We start from the raw sequence: 17,716 nt of genomic DNA, 5'->3' as shown, positions 1-17,716 counted from the left end.
TGGGACCAGCAGTTGTGTTGTGCAGAAGTCCGGTTAGTTGGACGATCATTTATTTTTCAGCAGGACAATGACCTCAAACGCACCTCCAGGCTGTGTATGGGCTGTTTGACCAAGAAGGAGAGTGATGGAGTGCTGTAAACGGTCATGAAAATAAAGAAAACACATTGAATGAGGAGGTGGGTCCAAACTTTTGGCCTGTGCTGTATATTGGGACCAAGTGGGAATATTTATTATGGGAAAAAGGCAAGTGTACTCCTTGAGGACATTCAGCTGGGACTGATAGATAGATCAGAGACTTTATTAATCCCAAGGGGAACTTCACAAGTAGTTAAAAGTGTCCAGGGAACAAGTCCGCATAAAAGAAAGTGGTAGGAGTGATCAGTGAAATAAAGTCGTTCACGGAGCTGCTGGAAAGGCTGCCACTCGCTCATCAAGAAGATAATAATGTGTAAAATATGAAAGATGCTGATTATCACTATGGATTTTAATTGTTTAGCAATAACAATGTTGAGACAATAGAAATTGTTGAAGGCAATCTTGGATAAGTGGGCCCAGTAAAAGTCTTGCTGTAAAATACTGACCTGGTTTTCTTCATCTGTTCTTGTTGCTCATGTCTGTTTAAAAAAGAAGGAAAAGAAGCCTGTTAAAGTCTTTCTACACTTTCTTTAGAAATGTCACATAACTTGCCACGGTAGCCTAACCGATATCCCTAATCTTGTTGTCTTGGGGTTTACACCATGAAATCCAAGCGTATCACATTTCAAATTAGTTTTATTTGGCAACACTAAAAAGGTAAGCAGAAAATGTAGATTTGAAAATGTAAAAAGCACCTTTTATATTCTAAACTGATCAGAGGTGAAGAGTACAAGTTTCACTCGAGCCGTGGCTGTAAATGAAACCTTTACCTGTGAAGATCCGGTCTAATTTTTCAGCAACTAACTGGGCGTCTTCCATAGAGAAGCACATTGGTGGCTTGAGCTTCAACACGTTTCTGCCGGGCCCATCGGTACTCATGACTATAAAGTCGTCTTTTAGTCTGAAACGACAGAAACTCTGGTCAGTTTTATATTGCTGATTATACTACTGCAGTGATTCTTTCACTTGTTAACAATGACACGGGGCGGATTTCAGTAATTAATTGACTGTGTGCCATCATCTGCTAGCTTGAAGTGGATTTCATTTTGCTCTATTTGGTTAGTTTTTGAAATGTAAAATGCAGACAAAAAGGTCGCAAGGTTTAAGTTCGATGATGAGCTGAGTGGACCAGCAATGGACTGGCACCCTGCATCAGTTGGGACTTCTTGTGACCCTGCATTGGACAGAGTAGGGTGGAGGAAGTGAATGCTTTTATTTTTACATAAAGTCCTTTCTAGATCATCACTTCATTGAGATATCGTAGCTGCTCATTTTTATAATGTAAGACCAGACAAGAAACCTGCTGTTTGTGAAATGTGCAATCAGTGATGACATACTGAACCCACAATCGTCACACTTGGGCTTGTTTAATGCGTTTATTAATATAACAAAATTCGACGTAATGCACTGCAGCAGTTTTAGGTTGAACATCCAACACTAACCACACTGTAGTCAAGTTCATCACACAAAGCAAGTGGAAATTAAAAATGTTCATGAAATACCACGTCAGTCTCGGCAAGTGATGGCACATCATCTCCTACCAGTCGTGCCAGTGAAATGGCAACATCTCATTATGTATTTCAAGACTTTTTAAAATATTCACTTTATAACTCCTGTCACATTTCCAAGTATTTTATTATTAAATGCTATAAAGAATATTTCATAGTGGCTCTTTAGAAGTCCTGGGTGTAGCGGTTAGGAATTCGTTTGGGGTTAGAAAATACGCAGAAGCTCTGATAAAAGAATCTGAATAACACGGCAGCGTTTCTGTATGTGAACCCTGATGCGTGTTGCCATCAAAACCCTTTCCTATGTCACTGATTTGTTGGATTGTGTTCCTTAAAAAGGCAAAAATTTGAAATGACTGAATCAGTGAAACTAATTGCAGTTCTTATACATTTTTTACTTTCTTGTATACAAACAATAGGGACAGTATTGTAATCGTCCAAAAATTTGATAGGGAGGTCTAAAACGTCGAGATTACTCTTAATTCCTGCCTTTTTGGTATCCGTAAAGCCACGCTTTCTAGACTCCAACTGGCTCAAAATGCGGCTGCAAGGCTTCTAACTGGAAGTAGCAGAATCCAACACATTTCACCGATTTTGAAAACCCTACACTGGCTGCCGGTTAGATTCAGAATCGATTTTAAGATTCTCCTCCTCACCTATAAGGCACTAAACGGTCTAGCCCTCCGCCTATTTGAGTGTCTTGCTCCATCGTCACAATCCCCCTCGTGTTCTTAGATCCGCAGATCAGCTGCTCCTAACCGTTCCCAAGGCACGTTTTAAAAGGGCTTTCTCCGTCTGTGCACCCAGGCTCTGGAACTCCCTGCCCTTAGTGGTTAGGCGAGCCGCCTCAGTCGCCACATTCAAATCTCGCCTGAAAACGCACTTCTTCACATTGGCTTTTAATTCTTAACCTGCCTCATTTTCCACTTGCCTTTTGCTATTTTCTCTATTTTATTTGGTCCCTTGACCTGTTTTTAGTATCTCTGTTTTAATTCTCTCAATGTTTATTTTTAATATTTTGCTTTTAGTCCTGCTTGTTGTAACTGTACAGCGCTTCGGTCAGTTGTAATGCTGTGCTTTTAAGTGCTCAACAAATAAATATGGTATGGTATGGAGATTAATCAAACTCTCAAGAGTCTGAAAATACCAGTTTTGGAGTCGTGTGCGTGTGTGTGTGTGAGTAAACACGATAAGTTGAGTACACTTTCACTTTGGTTCACTTACGTACAAAACGTAGATTTCTATCAACTTTTCAGTTATTTCCGCTAACGAAGTGATACTTTACCTTTTAGTCATGCAGCTGCAGAGTCTGATTTATTCAAGTTTACTTTTATAATAATTGTTCAGTATATTATTAATTAGATTTGTTGTTGATGGTTCTTTAATGTACAGAATATAAAAATATAGTTTACTCCTCAAGTGTCCAGCCCCATATCTGAGTATACGAGAAAGTAGAGGGGACGCCACTCCGGATTGTTCCTTTTTTATTACGGTGCTCTTCCCTGTTGTTTGTCCCACAATTTCTTTCTCTACTTTTGCTTTCTCCCATGTCACTTGCTTTTACAATCACGTTGCCGTACACAGACCCTCAGCTCAAATATGCAACAAAAATAAGGATGAGTTAAAGACAAGGCGGCGCTCTTGATACTACTTAAGTTACTTCTTTCAGTTCCTTTAGAAGTTCAAATGTATTTTATTATTTGTGGTGACTCGGAGAGCCGGCCATATGTGGGCTTTCTGGGAACGTCAGTCAGTCAACGTCCAACCCTGAACTACAGGGTCACGGGGGTCTGCTGGAGCCAATCCCAGCCAGCACAGGGCGCAAGGCAGGGCACATTCTGGGAGTGTGCAAGATGAAAATGAACTACTTGTGGAAAAAACAATAAACCTAAAAAAATCGAAACATACAATAACATCTGAAGCACATAGACGGACAAGAAGTAGCATAGATTTCAGGTCGGCCTTCCTTACGTCTCTCAGTCTTTATCACTTCAGATTGCTCGACGCTCTTCTTCTTGCTGCCATTGCTTTGCCGTAAACACACAACCAACCGCAGGTCACTTTGCAGTCATTTATGTGTTTTATTAAAGTTTGATGCTCAATAAATCCCAAAACTGGATGTTGTTTTTATAAGTATTGTCCTCACACGGTAAAGTTAAGGAGCCCTTGTTTAGTCGGGTGCACTAGATATAAAAACGAGAAAGTACTTGCACCTGATTATGAATTCTAAACACGTACCCACCCGATGAGCTTCTCGATTATCAGCATGCATTTCTCCATTTTTGTCGTTTTTTGCATTCTGTATCCTACACTTGTCACTCATCAGATGTCGGTGCTCTTCCCTGTTCTGCTGTTCTTTGTCCCATAATTGGTTTCTCTCCTTTTGCTTTCTCCCATGTCACTTGTTTTTACAATCACTTAGCTGTAATAAACTTACAACCACAGGCCATTTTGCCAAGGTTGCCGCTACTGAAGCGTTTCTGAATTCTTGTAGCTTTCACTTAAGGCCAAGATGATGGGTCAGGCCTTTTGTTTGTTTGTTTGTGTGTTTGTATTTTAGCAGGGTGAGTGATGGGACTTGGGGTACCAACCAGGCAAGACCCTGCTTATTTCCAGCCAAAGACAAAGAAAAAACTACCAAAAAAAGACGAGCATTTGTGAGGAACAATTCCCTTTAGCGATCGATCAACTGCACGTTGTAGTCTCGGCCCGCACATTACGGTCGTCAGCTCCTTCTGGGGGCTTCTGATTTTTATTCTGGGCAGACCACAAATGGTAGGACTTCCTTGGCCTCAAGGGGAGGTTTCTTGAGGTTGTAAGGGAAAAAGGAGAGTTGGCCGTTAGCATCAGCACCCTTCTGTGTGTGTGCGTGCGTATTAGGAGTAGGAATCGGTTAGAAGATAAATACTCGCATAAACGTATGTAATTAATTGCATCTAACATTAAATGTAATTATAAAATTGGTAAATACATACTGAATCACAGATTTAATGTAGAACAAACACAAATTAAATAAAAAAAAGAATAATTGCATAGTCTGTGGTGCAAACTGCATTGGTGTACCGTTTGCTACTGAGGCCGAATAGTTTGATTTTGCTCTCCTTTGACCAGAAGACATTTTTTCCACTTGGCATCCGAATCTTCAAGGTGCATTCTGGCAAAGCTCAAACGAGCCTTAATGTGGCCTTTCTTGAGAAGTGCGACCCTCCCAACTAGCCACAATGGTGGAGCGCTTGTGAAGTTGTTGTCACCTGCACACCATTAATGACCACTGTGTGCCATCAAATCCTGTAACTCCTTCAGAGTGGTTATTGGCCTCTTGGTAGCCTCTCTTCCCAGTTTCCTCCTTTGCTCTTTCATCCAGTTTGGAGCGATGGCCAGATCCATGGAGGGTCCTAGTAGTACCAAAAACGTGACACTTCTTTATGATGGACTTTACTGTGCACCTTGGCATTGATAAAGCCTTTGAGATGTTTTTGTCTCCATCTCCTGTCTTGCGTCTGTCCAACTCTCTCCCTGAGATCTTTTGAAAGTGGCTGGCCACCCATAGTCAGTTGTTTGCTGTCAGTTGCTCTGCCAAGCAAGGGAATGAGTGGACCAGGAACAGCCTCACTAATCACACGGATTACAACTGATCACAGGTGGAAGGAAACCAGTAACCGCAATGGAAATAGTGGGCACTTACAGCTAATGGAGTTTATGTTGATCCTTTATTCATGTCAGGATTTCTTGTTTTTTTATTTTTTAACATTTTCTGAACTGTAGCTGTGATGCCTTTCACTTGGATGTTAGAGATTGCATTGAGTAAGTAAAGCTGGAAAAAAATATTAGTTTGTGTTTTTATTTAAGGCTGTAAAGCAAAAAAAATGGGAATATTTCAAAGGGGGGATTCTGTTCTATACCCACTGTATGTGTGTGTTTGTGTGTGTGTGTATATATATATATATATATATATATATATATATATATACACTCACCTAAAGGATTATTAGGACCACCATACTAATACGGTGTTTGACCCCCTTTCGCCTTCAGAACTGCCTTAATTCTACGTGGCATTGATTCAACAAGGTGCTGAAAGCATTCTTTAGAAATGTTGGCCCATATTGATAGGATAGCATCTTGCAGTTGATGGAGATTTGTGGGATGCACATCCAGGGCACAAAGCTCCCGTTCCACCACATCCCAAAGATGCTCTATTGGGTTGAGATCTGGTGACTGTGGGGCCATTTTAGTACAGTGAACTCATTGTCATGTTCAAGAAACCAATTTGAAATGATTCAGCTTTGTGACATGGTGCATTATCCTGCTGGAAGTAGCCATCAGAGGATGGGTACATGGTGGTCATGAAGGGATGGACATGGTCAGAAACAATGCTCAGGTAGCCTGTGGCATTTAAACGATGCCCAATTGGCACTAAGGGGCCTAAAGTGTGCCAAGAAAACATCCCCCACACCATTACACCACCACCACCAGCCTGCACAGTGGTAACAAGGCATGATGGATCCATGTTCTCAAATTCTGACTCTACCATTTGAATGTCTCAACAGAAATCGAGACTCATCAGACCAGGCAACATTTTTCCAGTCTTCAACTGTCCAATTTTGGTGAGCTCGTGCAAATTGTAGCCTCTTTTTCCTATTTGTAGTGGAGATGAGTGGTACCTGGTGGGGTCTTCTGCTGTTGTAGCCCATCCGCCTCAAGGTTGTGCGTGTTGTGGCTTCACAAATGCTTTGCTGCATACCTCGGTTGTAACGAGTGGTTATTTCAGTCAAAGTTGCTCTTCTATCAGCTTGAATCAGTCGGCCCATTCATTCTCCTCTGACCTCTAGCATCAACAAGGCATTTTCACCCACAGGACTGCCGCATACTGGATGTTTTTCCCTTTTCACACCATTCTTTGTAAACCCTAGAAATGGTTGTGCGTGAAAATCCCAGTAACTGAGCAGATTGTGAAATACTCAGACTGGCCCGTCTGGCACCAACAACCATGCCACGCTCCAAATTGCTTAAATCACCTTTCTTTGCCATTCTGACATTCAGTTTGGAGTTCAGGAGATTGTCTTGACCAGGACCACACCCCTAAATGCATTGAAGAAACTGCCATGTGATTGGTTGATTAGATAATTACATTCATGAGAAATTGAACAGGTGTTCTTAATAATCCTTTAGGTGAGTGTATACAGTATATATGTATATATATGTATGTATATATATGAATGTATGTATAAAATCCAACGTCTGTCTGTCCATCTGTCCGCTTTTCACGAGAGAATTACTTGTGGGATTTGGATCTTTTTCTCTAGAATTTGCTTGAACATTCCGGTTGGTTTTGCGACTTCTCATTGTGCTAATTATTATAGTTCACTTGAGGCGATGATTAATAAGCGTGAATCCGAGAGACACTCAGGGGGACGGGTCCTCCTCACTGTCGTTTCCGCTTCACCTTGGCTTAGCTAGCGACCGAGAGAACTACTTAACGGATTTAGATCTTTTTTTTTCTATAATGTGATTGAACATTCTGGCTGATTTTGCGACTTCTCTCGATCACGCTAAGTATTATAGTTCACTTGTAGGAGTGATATATTCGCGATAATCTGAGACAGAGGCTGCAGGCCGAGGGGAGGGGGAAGCGTGACATCAGGAGTGGGGAGCCAGGCAGGGCCCACCTCACTGTCCTGCTTCACTTACTGCTATGTGTGCATGAGGCCCCTGGTCACTCTTCCTTTGTTACATGGCCCAGTTCTGATGTTGACGTGCCCATGATAGGCACTTATGGTGGGGGACAAGGGTCAGCATGGGCACTCTTGACTGGTCTACGGCTACAAAGACCACATCCCGATTTTTATTTTGAATATGGAAAAAATTCTGTTTTTGCTTTGTCATTCTGGGGTAGTAAGGTTTGCTTGATGAGGGGAAAAAATAATTTTAATTATATTAACATAAAGCAGCAACTTAGCAAAATGTAAAGAAAGTGAAGGGGTCTGGTGTAGGCCTTCTATATGAAGCTGAATATGTGCGTTTATGTTCTTTGTACAATTCTACACCATTGGTCCATTCTCAACAATATTTTACACGCATATCCCATTTTGCAGACTACTTTGGAACCTAAAATTTTGTCCATGGGGGTACCTTTTTTCCCCCCTCCATTTTACTACAGTGAGTTTTAAGGACAGTGTGCCTCAGATATATTTTTAGTAAATTTGAAAACATTTTGAATCTGATTTTTTAATCCCTGTGAGGGAATTGCCAGGCCATTGTATAGCCCCTGGACTAAGAGCTTTTCTCAGGGGACACAACAGAGCACAGAAGTGCGTCATGATAAGCAATGGTGTGTATTATATATATTTTTTTTTATTTCTTTTTTTATTTTTTAAATTTGATCATTTTGAATCTGATTTTTTAATCCCTGTGAGGGAATTGTTTTAGAGTGCCATTGTATAGCCCCCCTGGTGCAATCTTCTGGTTAAGAGCTCAATAAATGACGATATCATCGAAAAGTTACTTTATTTCAGTAATTCAATTCAAAAAGTGAAACATGGCCGTTCTTAGCAGTTTGGGGGCCAATTCAGAAATGTGCAGGCCCTGGATGATTGGGGTGTCAGGAAGTTGTTCTAACAAAACGGCTGGCAAAGAACGATAAAATTTAGGATGAGGAGGTTATCGTGACACACGATGTGAAGGACTGGCACAGACGGCTGCAGTGCCAGGGGCATGACAGGGGCCCCAGGCCCACAGCCCGACAAAAAAAAACGATTGTAAGTCGGGGCCGGGCCGGGAGCCCCCCTCATGGTCGGGGCCCTATGCGGATGCGTAGTTCACGTACGCCTAAGAACGTCCCTGAGTGAACCTCATATATATATATATATATATATATATATATATATATATATATATATATATATATATACTGTATTTATATACAGTAGATTACTTATACACTGAGTGATATATTTCAAGTGTTTATTTCTTTTCATTTTACTGATTATGGCTTATAGCTAATGAAAACCCAAGATTCAGTATCTCAGAAAATTAGAATGTTGTGAAAAATCTCAATATTGTAGACTGACGGTGTCTCACTCCACTCAGCTAATTACCCCAAAACACCTGCAAAGGGGTCCTTAGCCTGTAAATTGTCTCTCAGTCTGGTTCAGTAGGCCACACCATCAGGGAAGACTGCTAACCCACTGCTAAAGACGCTGGCTGTTCAGAGTGCTGTATCCAAACATACTAATGGAAAGTTGAGTAGACGGAAAAAGTTTGGGAAAAAGAGGCACGCAAGCAACAGGGATAACCACAGCCTGGAGAGGATTGTGAATGAAGCACAACCATTCGAGAATTTGGTGGAGCGTCACGAGGAGTGGACTGCGGCTGGAGTCAGTTCTTCAAGAGCCACCACACACAGACGTATCGGGGACATGGGCTACAACCGTCATAGGATTCCTTATGTCGAGCAACTCCTGAACCAGAGACAACATCAGAAGTGTCTTTCCCGGAGTAAGAAGAAAATGGACTGGACTGTTAACAGCTTAGTGGTCCAAATTGCTCTTTTCAATTTTGCATTCATTTGGAAATCAAGGTCCCATAGTCTGGAGGAAAAGTGGAAAGGCACAGAATTCAAGTTGCTTGAGGTCCAGTGTGAAGTTTCCATAGTCAGTGATGATATTGGGGAGACATGTCATCTGCTGGTGTCGATCCACTGTGTTTCATCAAGTCCAAAGTCAACGCAGCCAGCCGTCTACCAGGACATTTGAGAGCACTTCATGCTTCCTTCTGCTGATAAGCTTTATGGAGATGCTGATTTAATTTTTTCCAGCAGGACTTGGCACCTGCCCACACTGCCAAAAGTACCAATACCTGTTTTAATGACCGTGGCATTACTGTGCTTGATTGGCCAGCAAACTCACCTGACCTAAACCCCACAGAGAATCTATCAAGAGGAAGATGAGAGACACCAGAGCCATTAAAGGAGACAAGCTGAAGCATCCTGGGCACCCGTAACACCTCAGCAGTGCCACAGGCTGATCGCCGCCATGCCACGCCACACTGATGCAGTCATTCATGCAGAAGGAGCTCCGACCAAATATTGAGTGCCTACATGGACAGACTTCTCAGTAGGCCAACATTTCTGTATTAAAAATCATTTTTTATGTAATATTCTAATTTTCTGAGATACTGAATTCTGAGTTTTCATTACCTGTAAGCCATAATCAGCAAAATGAAAAGAAATAAATGCTTGAAATATATCACTCTGTGTCCAGGGTGGTCCAGATCTAATTATGCAGATCCAGATCGTCTGGATGACTTTGATTTATATGAGGATGATTCCAGTTCAGCGCGAAGACGATTCTTCATGTCGTCAGTTCGCACACTTCTCGATGGTCCGGGATTTTTGGGGTGATTTTCTATGTAATAAACTTAATAAGTTATAGCATAATGAAAAGTGCATAATTAGATCTGGACCACCCGATATAATGAATACACATAATATATGACTTTGACTTTTTGAATTGAATTGCTGAACTAAATGAACTTTTTCATGATATTCTAATTTATTGAGCTGCACCTGTATAATAATATCTATAATGAATATATTTAAAAAATGACATTACAAAAACAAAACATACATTTGAGTGAGAGAGAACACGAGCTTTGAAGGTAAGGACCAAAGTGGTGCTGGAGAGTGGCGACGGGCTGCAAGGAAAGAACTTCACTGGTCTCTTAAACTGAACCTAATATGCCTGACGGTTTAATCCTGTGTGAGTTACGAGCCACGAGCCACACGTATGTCATACAGCTGTTTGTGTATCCGGTAACCCTGCACTTCACAATGGCGTGCACACCGCCTACCTTTTGTTTAAAAGACCTCGCTCAGGATGAGCAAACATGTACTCCGTCATAATTAATTATTAATTCACGAGGAATAATACAGCAAGATGAAGCTCTCACTATGACAACATTTGGTGCTACTGATAACACTCAGTGGCCACTTTATTAGGTTTGCTTAAGTGGGGCCGCTTTGTACCTACAGATTGGCATATATTATTATTATTATTATCATTCTTATTCTACAATAAGCATTTCCATGTAACTATGCAGTTATTTCAGGGGTATAACCTTCTACTCGGCCTCATCTCAAAGGCACTGTGGAGTAACCTGAAGTGACTCTCATGTTCATGAGCCAACGTCAGACATGGTGTGCTGTGCATTTGAAAAGAGCAGCTAGAATCCATAAAGAGCTCGAGCACATGGTGGCCACTCATGCATACACACGCTATGGCAGTCGTTCTCAAACTTTATCCCTCCACGGCCCCTCAGCGTACCAAGAGAATACATGAGCCCCCTCTCCCCACACCACACAAACAGGCCATGATACTAACTCTCTTGTACTTTTGGTGCAGTCTTGACAAATGTGTGCGTGTCTGTAGTTACATTTTATAATTAAAAGAAATATCTGTTGCTACCGTGTTTCCCCGAAAGTAAACCCTAGTGTGATTTTCAGGGGGCAGCACGGTGGCGCAGTGGGTAGCGCTGCTACCTTGCAGTTAGGAGACCTGGGTTCAATTCCTGGGTCCTCCCTGAGTGGAGTTTGCATGTTCTCCTCGTGTCTGCGTGGGTTTTCCTCCCACAGTCCAAAGACATGCAGGTCAGGTGCATTGATGATTCTAAATTGTCCTGTGTGTTTATGTGCCCTGCGGTGAGTTGGTGCCCTGCCCGGGTTTGTTTCCTGCCTTGCGCCCTGTGTTGGCTGGGATTGGCTCCAGCAGACCCCTGTGACCCTCTAGTTAGGATATAGCGGGTTGGTTAATGGATGGATAAATAAAATTTTAGATCAAAACTATTATATGAACTGTGGTGGGCTGGCGCCCTGCCTGGGGTTTGTTTCCTGCCTTGCGCCCTGTGTTGGCTGGGATTGGCTCCAGCAGACCCCCATGACCCTGTAGTTAGGATATAGCGGGTTGGAAAATGACTGACTGACTTTTATTGATTCTAAAATTAAACAGTTAAGCAGTTTTAAGGGATGAATAATAGCCAGTACAGAAAATGTGTGACTACAGGTATTTCTTAATAAGAATGTAAGCTTAGGTGTTACTTTTTAAATTAACCATAGAATTATTTAAGCATTTCTGAAAATAAAAAAATACAAAAATATTTCTTAAAATGCAGAATTATTTGGTGTAGACATTTTTTCATCAAACAATTACAAAAGTCACTTCAGTATCCCCTGGGTGCTGCATTGGAGTGTTTCAATGAGGAATAGGCAACATTTAACACAAGTGCAATTGCAAATGGCCTTGCGCCCTGTGTTGGCTGGGATTGGCTCCAGCAGACCCCCGTGACCTCGTAGTTAGGATATAGCGGGTTGGAAAATGGATGGATGGATGGAAATGCAAAGGTGTTTTCTCTCCACATACAACAACCACATCAATTGAAAAGATAAAAGTCCTGACGCCAGTGCGGCTTTAAGAAAGCGAGCGGAGTGGGAGCGGCGGCCTACCATCTCCTCCTTGACACTCTCAAATCATTGGCATTGCACTACAACACTAAAGTTCTTCATGGCAGTGTGGTATGTCACCTTCGTTTCACTTTCTTTTGCTGGGTCATCCATCACGAGCAGCCCGCTGTCATTCTAACTGCAGGCTTATAGCTGTGCAGTGCAGATAAACTTGAGTGACCGCTGACCCCTCAAACCACTGTGTCTACGTGAGTCCGTCTGATCTCTAGCTAGACATGATGCTGCAACAGGAGATGTACAGTCGTGGACAAAAGTTTGGAGAATGACCCAAGTGTTGGTTTTCACAAAGTTTGCTGCTTCAGTGTTTTTAGATCTTTTTGTCGGCTGTTTCTCTGGTGTACTGAAGTAGAATTACAAGCAGTTCAGAAGTTACAAAGGCTTTTATGGACAATGACATGACGTTTATGCCCAGAGTCCACATTTGCAGTGTTGGCCCTTCTTTCTTTTCCAAGACCTCTGCAATTCACCCTGGCAGGCTGTCTGTCAATCAACTTCTGGGCCGACTATCCTGACTGATGGCAGCCGCCCATTCTTATATAATCAGAATTTGGGGTTTGTTTTGTTTGGCCACCCGCCTCTTGAGGATTGACCTCAAGTTCTCAATGGGATTAAAGGTCTGGGGAGTTTCCTGGCCATGGACCCCAAATTTCAATGTTTTGTTCCCCGTGACACTTAGTTCTCCCTTTTGCCTTATGGCCCGGTGTTCCATCATGCTGGGTCGTTCATTGTTGGTCACCAAACTGTTCTTGGATGGTTGGGAGAAGTTGCTATCGGAGGATGTTTTGCTCCCATTCTTTATTCATGGCTGTGGGATTGGGGCACCACCAGTGTAGAGCTTGCTCAGGAATGGCAGCATGCAGGTGTGAGTGAGGTGAAGACGTTTGTAGGATGGCCTGGTGGGTGTCAAGAAGGGCAGCAAAGAAACCAAGAAACACATCAGGGACGGATTGATATTCTGGGATTGGACTGCTGGGGTCAAGTCATCTTCTCTATTGTTGGGGCATCCGGAAAAAAGAAAAAGTGAGCGGCTCTACCATCAGACCTCTGCGTGTTGGTTCTGGGGTTCATCAGGGTTCTGTTCTGCTCCTACTCTGTTCAATGCTTGCATGGACTGGGTGTCAGGCAGGGTCATGGGGTCCAGCGGCTGTGGGGCATCTCTTGGTGAAGAAAGATTCACTGATCTTGACTTTGCTGACGATGCTCAATGGAGGCTCTGATCAGGGTGCACGAGAGACTGAGTGAGGAGTCTGAGTGTCTGGGCTGGCGAGGGTCCAGATAAAAACCAACATCCAGGTCTTTAGTGACCTCTTGGGCACGGCCATCAGCAGGGTGTCTGTCTGCGGAGAGAGTGTTGACCTCATCATCGAGAGGATTACATAACCTCAGCAGTGACATTCACGTGTCTGGTGACTCTTCCTATGAAGTCAGTAGACAGATTGGGAGAACATGGGGGGTCATGAGGTCACTGGAAAGGGGTGTGTGGCGCTCCTGATATCTCTGGAAAAGGACGAAGGTCCAAGTCTTTAGAGTCCTGGTGCTTCCTGTTTGTGAGACGTGGACGCTATCCAGTGACCTGAGATGAAGACTGGACTCCTTCATGTGTGTCTCCTCAGAGAATTCCTTGGGTACCACTGATTTGACTTTGTGTTGTTCATGGAGTCCCGAATGAGGCACGTTAACCTGCTTTGTTAGGGAGTGTCAGTTACGGCACTATAGCCATGTGTCGCAATTCCCCGAGGGTGATCCGGCTTGCAGGATCCTAATTGTGGAGGACCTGAGAGGCAACAGCAGGCCAAGGGGATGCCCACGTAACACCTGGCTGCGGCAGATGGATGGTCATTTATGGAAGGCGTGACTGGATTATGTGTCTGCTGCTTAATACCAACTGGGATTCCGAGCTGTTTTGTCGTTGGGTGGGTGCGTGCGGCAACGTGCTGTACGAGTGCATACTCCCCAATTTGATTTGACCTGACCTGTCATTTAGCTGGTTTGGCTAAAAATCTCAAAAATGTTGTGTACGCCTGTGTCAGAGTCGCTGTAAATATAAACAAGCAAACCGTTAACTTTTCTTTTATAAATCCTAACGTTTCCAGCGTCTTATTTTGCGTACGCAAGCTTTATAAATAAGGACACTGCACTTTTTGTCTGGTCTGATGGCACGGAAAAACTATCAAACCCCATGTCTGCTTACAGTAAAGTTCAGATGTGCCCTCTTCCTTCAATGTGGCTCTTTCCCTTAGTCAGAGGTCCCACCCTTGTTGTACCACCCTGCCAACCTCTTGTCAACTGAGCAACACCCCACAATATAAAAATAAAAGTTACATGCATTAAATAATATATGTGAATCTAAATATTTGTAACTACCTTGAATTCTAAAACATCTTAAATCACATGGAAATGGTTCATTCAAACATGACAGCCAGTCAGAGTTGAATTGTTTACAGCCAAAATCCACGTCAGAAGCCATTTGAAAAAAATTCCTACTTTGATCATCCATCCATCCTCTTCCGCTTATCCGAGATTGGGTCGCGGGGGCAGCAGCTTGAGCTGAGATGCCCAGACTTCTGTCTCCCCGGCCACTTCTTCTAGCCCTTCTGGGGGAATCCCGAGGCGTTCCCAGGCCAGCCAGGAGACAAAGTCCCTCCAGAGTGTCCTGGGTCTTCCCCAGGGCCTCCTCCTGGTTGGACGTGCCTGGAACACCTCACCAGGGAGGCGTCCAGGAGGCATCCTGATCAGATACCCGAGCCACCTTATCTGACTCCTCTTGATGCAGAGGAGCAGTGGCTCTACTCTGAGCTCCTCCTGGATGACTGAGCTTCTCACCCCGTCTTTAAGGAAAGCCAGACACCCTGCGGAGGAAACTCATTTCAGCCGCTTCTGTTTACGATCAGCCTAGTAATATTATTTCATATAGCACCTTTTGCTACTGGCACAACCAAGGGCAACCAAGTGCATCATGGGACTTAAGGACATGTCCTACTGTGACAGACTCAGAGAATTAAACCTGTTTAGTCTCAAGCAGTGGACACTGTGTGGGGACCTCATTCAGGTATTTAAACTCCTCAAAGAGCCTGATAAAGTGCATCCAGCAGATTTTTTTCAGCTTAAGGGGGAACACTCGAGGACATCAGTGGAAATTAAGGGGAAGTGTGTTTAAAACTGAAGACAGGAAGCACCTCTTTACACAAAGAATTGTGGGAATCTACCGAGATGTGGAGTTGAAGCAGAAACCTTGAGAACCTTTAAGAAGAACCTGGATGAGATACTGGGATGGCTGAGTGATCATCTAAACAAACAGGCTTGATGGACTGAGTGGTCTCCTCTCATTTGTCAAATTTCTTACGTTCTTACGCCTCCACACAAGACTGTCTACAAGAATTCATTGAAATATGCCAACGTGCAAGTATATGCGAATATAATAAACCGGAACTGAGAATAACTTACAGTAAAGTGAGCAGGCAGTGTTGCGTAGGAAGAAGTCATGAATACAAGAAATTACCTTTTGACTACTTCTTCAGCCTCCTCGGTGGCAGGATCTCTGGTTTCTTTATCTTTAACCAAATCTATGCCAATAAAGAGTCCACAGCCCCTATGGAAGAAATGTTACAGAGAAAGACTTGAGCAACAAGTAGACCTCTGCACAAAATATACAACAGCTTGCAAAAGTGTTCATCCCTCTGGGTGTTTGTCCTGTTCGTTTGCATTACAATCTTACAAATCCAAATCTTATTATGGGATATCAGCTACTGTTGAATTCTGTTCTGTACTTTTTTTTGTCTTTCCTTTCTTCTTAGCACTTCTGGTCTGATTTGAGTGGGGTCTGCTGTTTTTATAATTATTTATTTATTTATTTATCGAGCTTTGGCAAAAGATACATTTGCCCTGGGGACAAAAAAAATTCTAATTAAAAGATTTATTAAAAAAAAAAAATCTATTAAAACATTTATAATAATTATAATATAGTGCCTTTTACATCAATCTATCTATCTATCGTACCTTTTACATATATCTATCCATCTATCTATCTATAGTGCCTTTCATATCTATCTATCTATCTATCTCTATATAGTGCCTTTCATATCTATCTATCTATCTGTCTATCTATCTATAGTGCCTTTTACATCTATCTATCTATCTATCTATTGTGCCTTTTACATTATCTATCTATCGATCGATCGAGTGGTCCAGATCTAATTCTGCAACTGTTAATGCAATGCAGGAAATCAAGTCAAAAGAATTGCTTGAAATATCTTGTAATAAACGAAATGGACTTACATTGAATTAATTCAATGATTGTCCATGTAATGTCCCACTTGTCCTCCATTCAGTTGGATACAGGCTCAGAGTAATAAACCTAATAAGTTACAGCATAATGAAAATTGCATAATTAGACCTGGACCACCCTGTATATTGTAGTGAGGATTTACTTGTGTTCTGTTCTGTGTATTGTATTGTCTGTGTATTGTATTGTATTTTTTTTACACTCAATTCATGTCCAACCTACCTGGAAAGGGGTCTCTCTCTGAATTGCCTTTCCCAAGGTTTCTTCATTTTTTTTGGGAGTTGTTCCTTGTCTTCTTAGAGAGTCAAGGCTGGGGGGCTGTCAAAGAGGCAGGGCCTGTTAAAGCCCATTGCGGCACTTCTTGTGTGATTTTGGGCTATACAGAAATAAATTGCATTGTATTGTATAGTATTGTAATTAAAATGGATTTTCATCCTGATTTTATGTAACGGATTTAACAAAAAAATCTAAATTGTTAAATTGGAATGAAAATAAAATACCTATGTGATTATAAAAAAACCCAAAAAACTGAGTGCATACGTATTCATCCCATTTGCTATGCAATCCCGATATAAGATCAGGTCCAAACAATGCACGTCAGAAGTCACATCATTAGTGGATGAGGGTCCACGTGTCTGCAATCAAAGTGTCACATCGTCTGTCACATGATGTCGGTTCTGAAAGGCCCCTGACTTTACAATACCACTAAGCAAGTAAACCGGTCAGAATATAAAGTTGTGGAGATGTAAAGATCAGGGTTGGGTTATAAAAATATATGCCAAACTTTGAATATCCCGTGGAGCAACCATTACATCTATTATAAAAATGGAAAGAATATTACACCACTACTGTATATCCTGAAAGAGAAGCCGGCTCTTGTTCAGAAAACGGACGCCACTTGGTTGTTTCACAATAATAACGATTAGGTATATAAGTAGGTTTCACATTTCTGTTATCATTTTAGCCCTAAAATAGTGACTTAACATCATGGACCTATTTTTTTGACCTTAAGGTTAGTGTTTGGGTGAGGGAAAGGCCATCTCAAGTGGCGTCCGCTTTCTGAACAAGACCCGAGTAGTCCACCCACCAGAACTCACAGACCGAGCAAAGAGGGCATTAATTAGAGAAACAACAAAAACACCAAGGAGAACACTGAAGGAGCGGCAAAGATTCACAGCAGACAAGGGATTATCTGTCCATTGGACCACCTTAAACTGTACACTCCACATAGTGGGACTTTATGGTAGAGTGGTCAGAATAAAGAAAAAATCTGGG

At 42.3% G+C, this 17,716-nt stretch overlaps 1 protein-coding gene across 1 annotated transcript in view; it reads right to left on the bottom strand.

Annotated features, from left to right (window-relative positions):
* Window positions 1–392: 392 nt before the first annotated feature.
* The window catches only part of phykpl (5-phosphohydroxy-L-lysine phospho-lyase), a 92,543-nt gene continuing 75,219 nt past the window's right edge, over window positions 393–17,716 (bottom strand). The window contains exons 10-12 of the mRNA XM_039773910.1: window positions 15,659–15,748; window positions 906–1,036; window positions 393–614 (exon numbers count right to left, since the gene is read on the bottom strand). Of these exons, the coding sequence (XP_039629844.1) occupies window positions 592–614; window positions 906–1,036; window positions 15,659–15,748 (244 nt within the window). The 3' untranslated portion in view covers window positions 393–591. The remainder of the gene's footprint in view (window positions 615–905; window positions 1,037–15,658; window positions 15,749–17,716) is intronic.

Source organism: Polypterus senegalus, chromosome 13 (genome assembly GCF_016835505.1).
Source record: "Polypterus senegalus isolate Bchr_013 chromosome 13, ASM1683550v1, whole genome shotgun sequence".
Taxonomy (NCBI): domain Eukaryota; kingdom Metazoa; phylum Chordata; class Cladistia; order Polypteriformes; family Polypteridae; genus Polypterus; species Polypterus senegalus.
The sequence above is the reverse complement of the archived record's forward strand: the minus strand, read 5'-3'. Positions and strand labels throughout refer to the sequence as shown.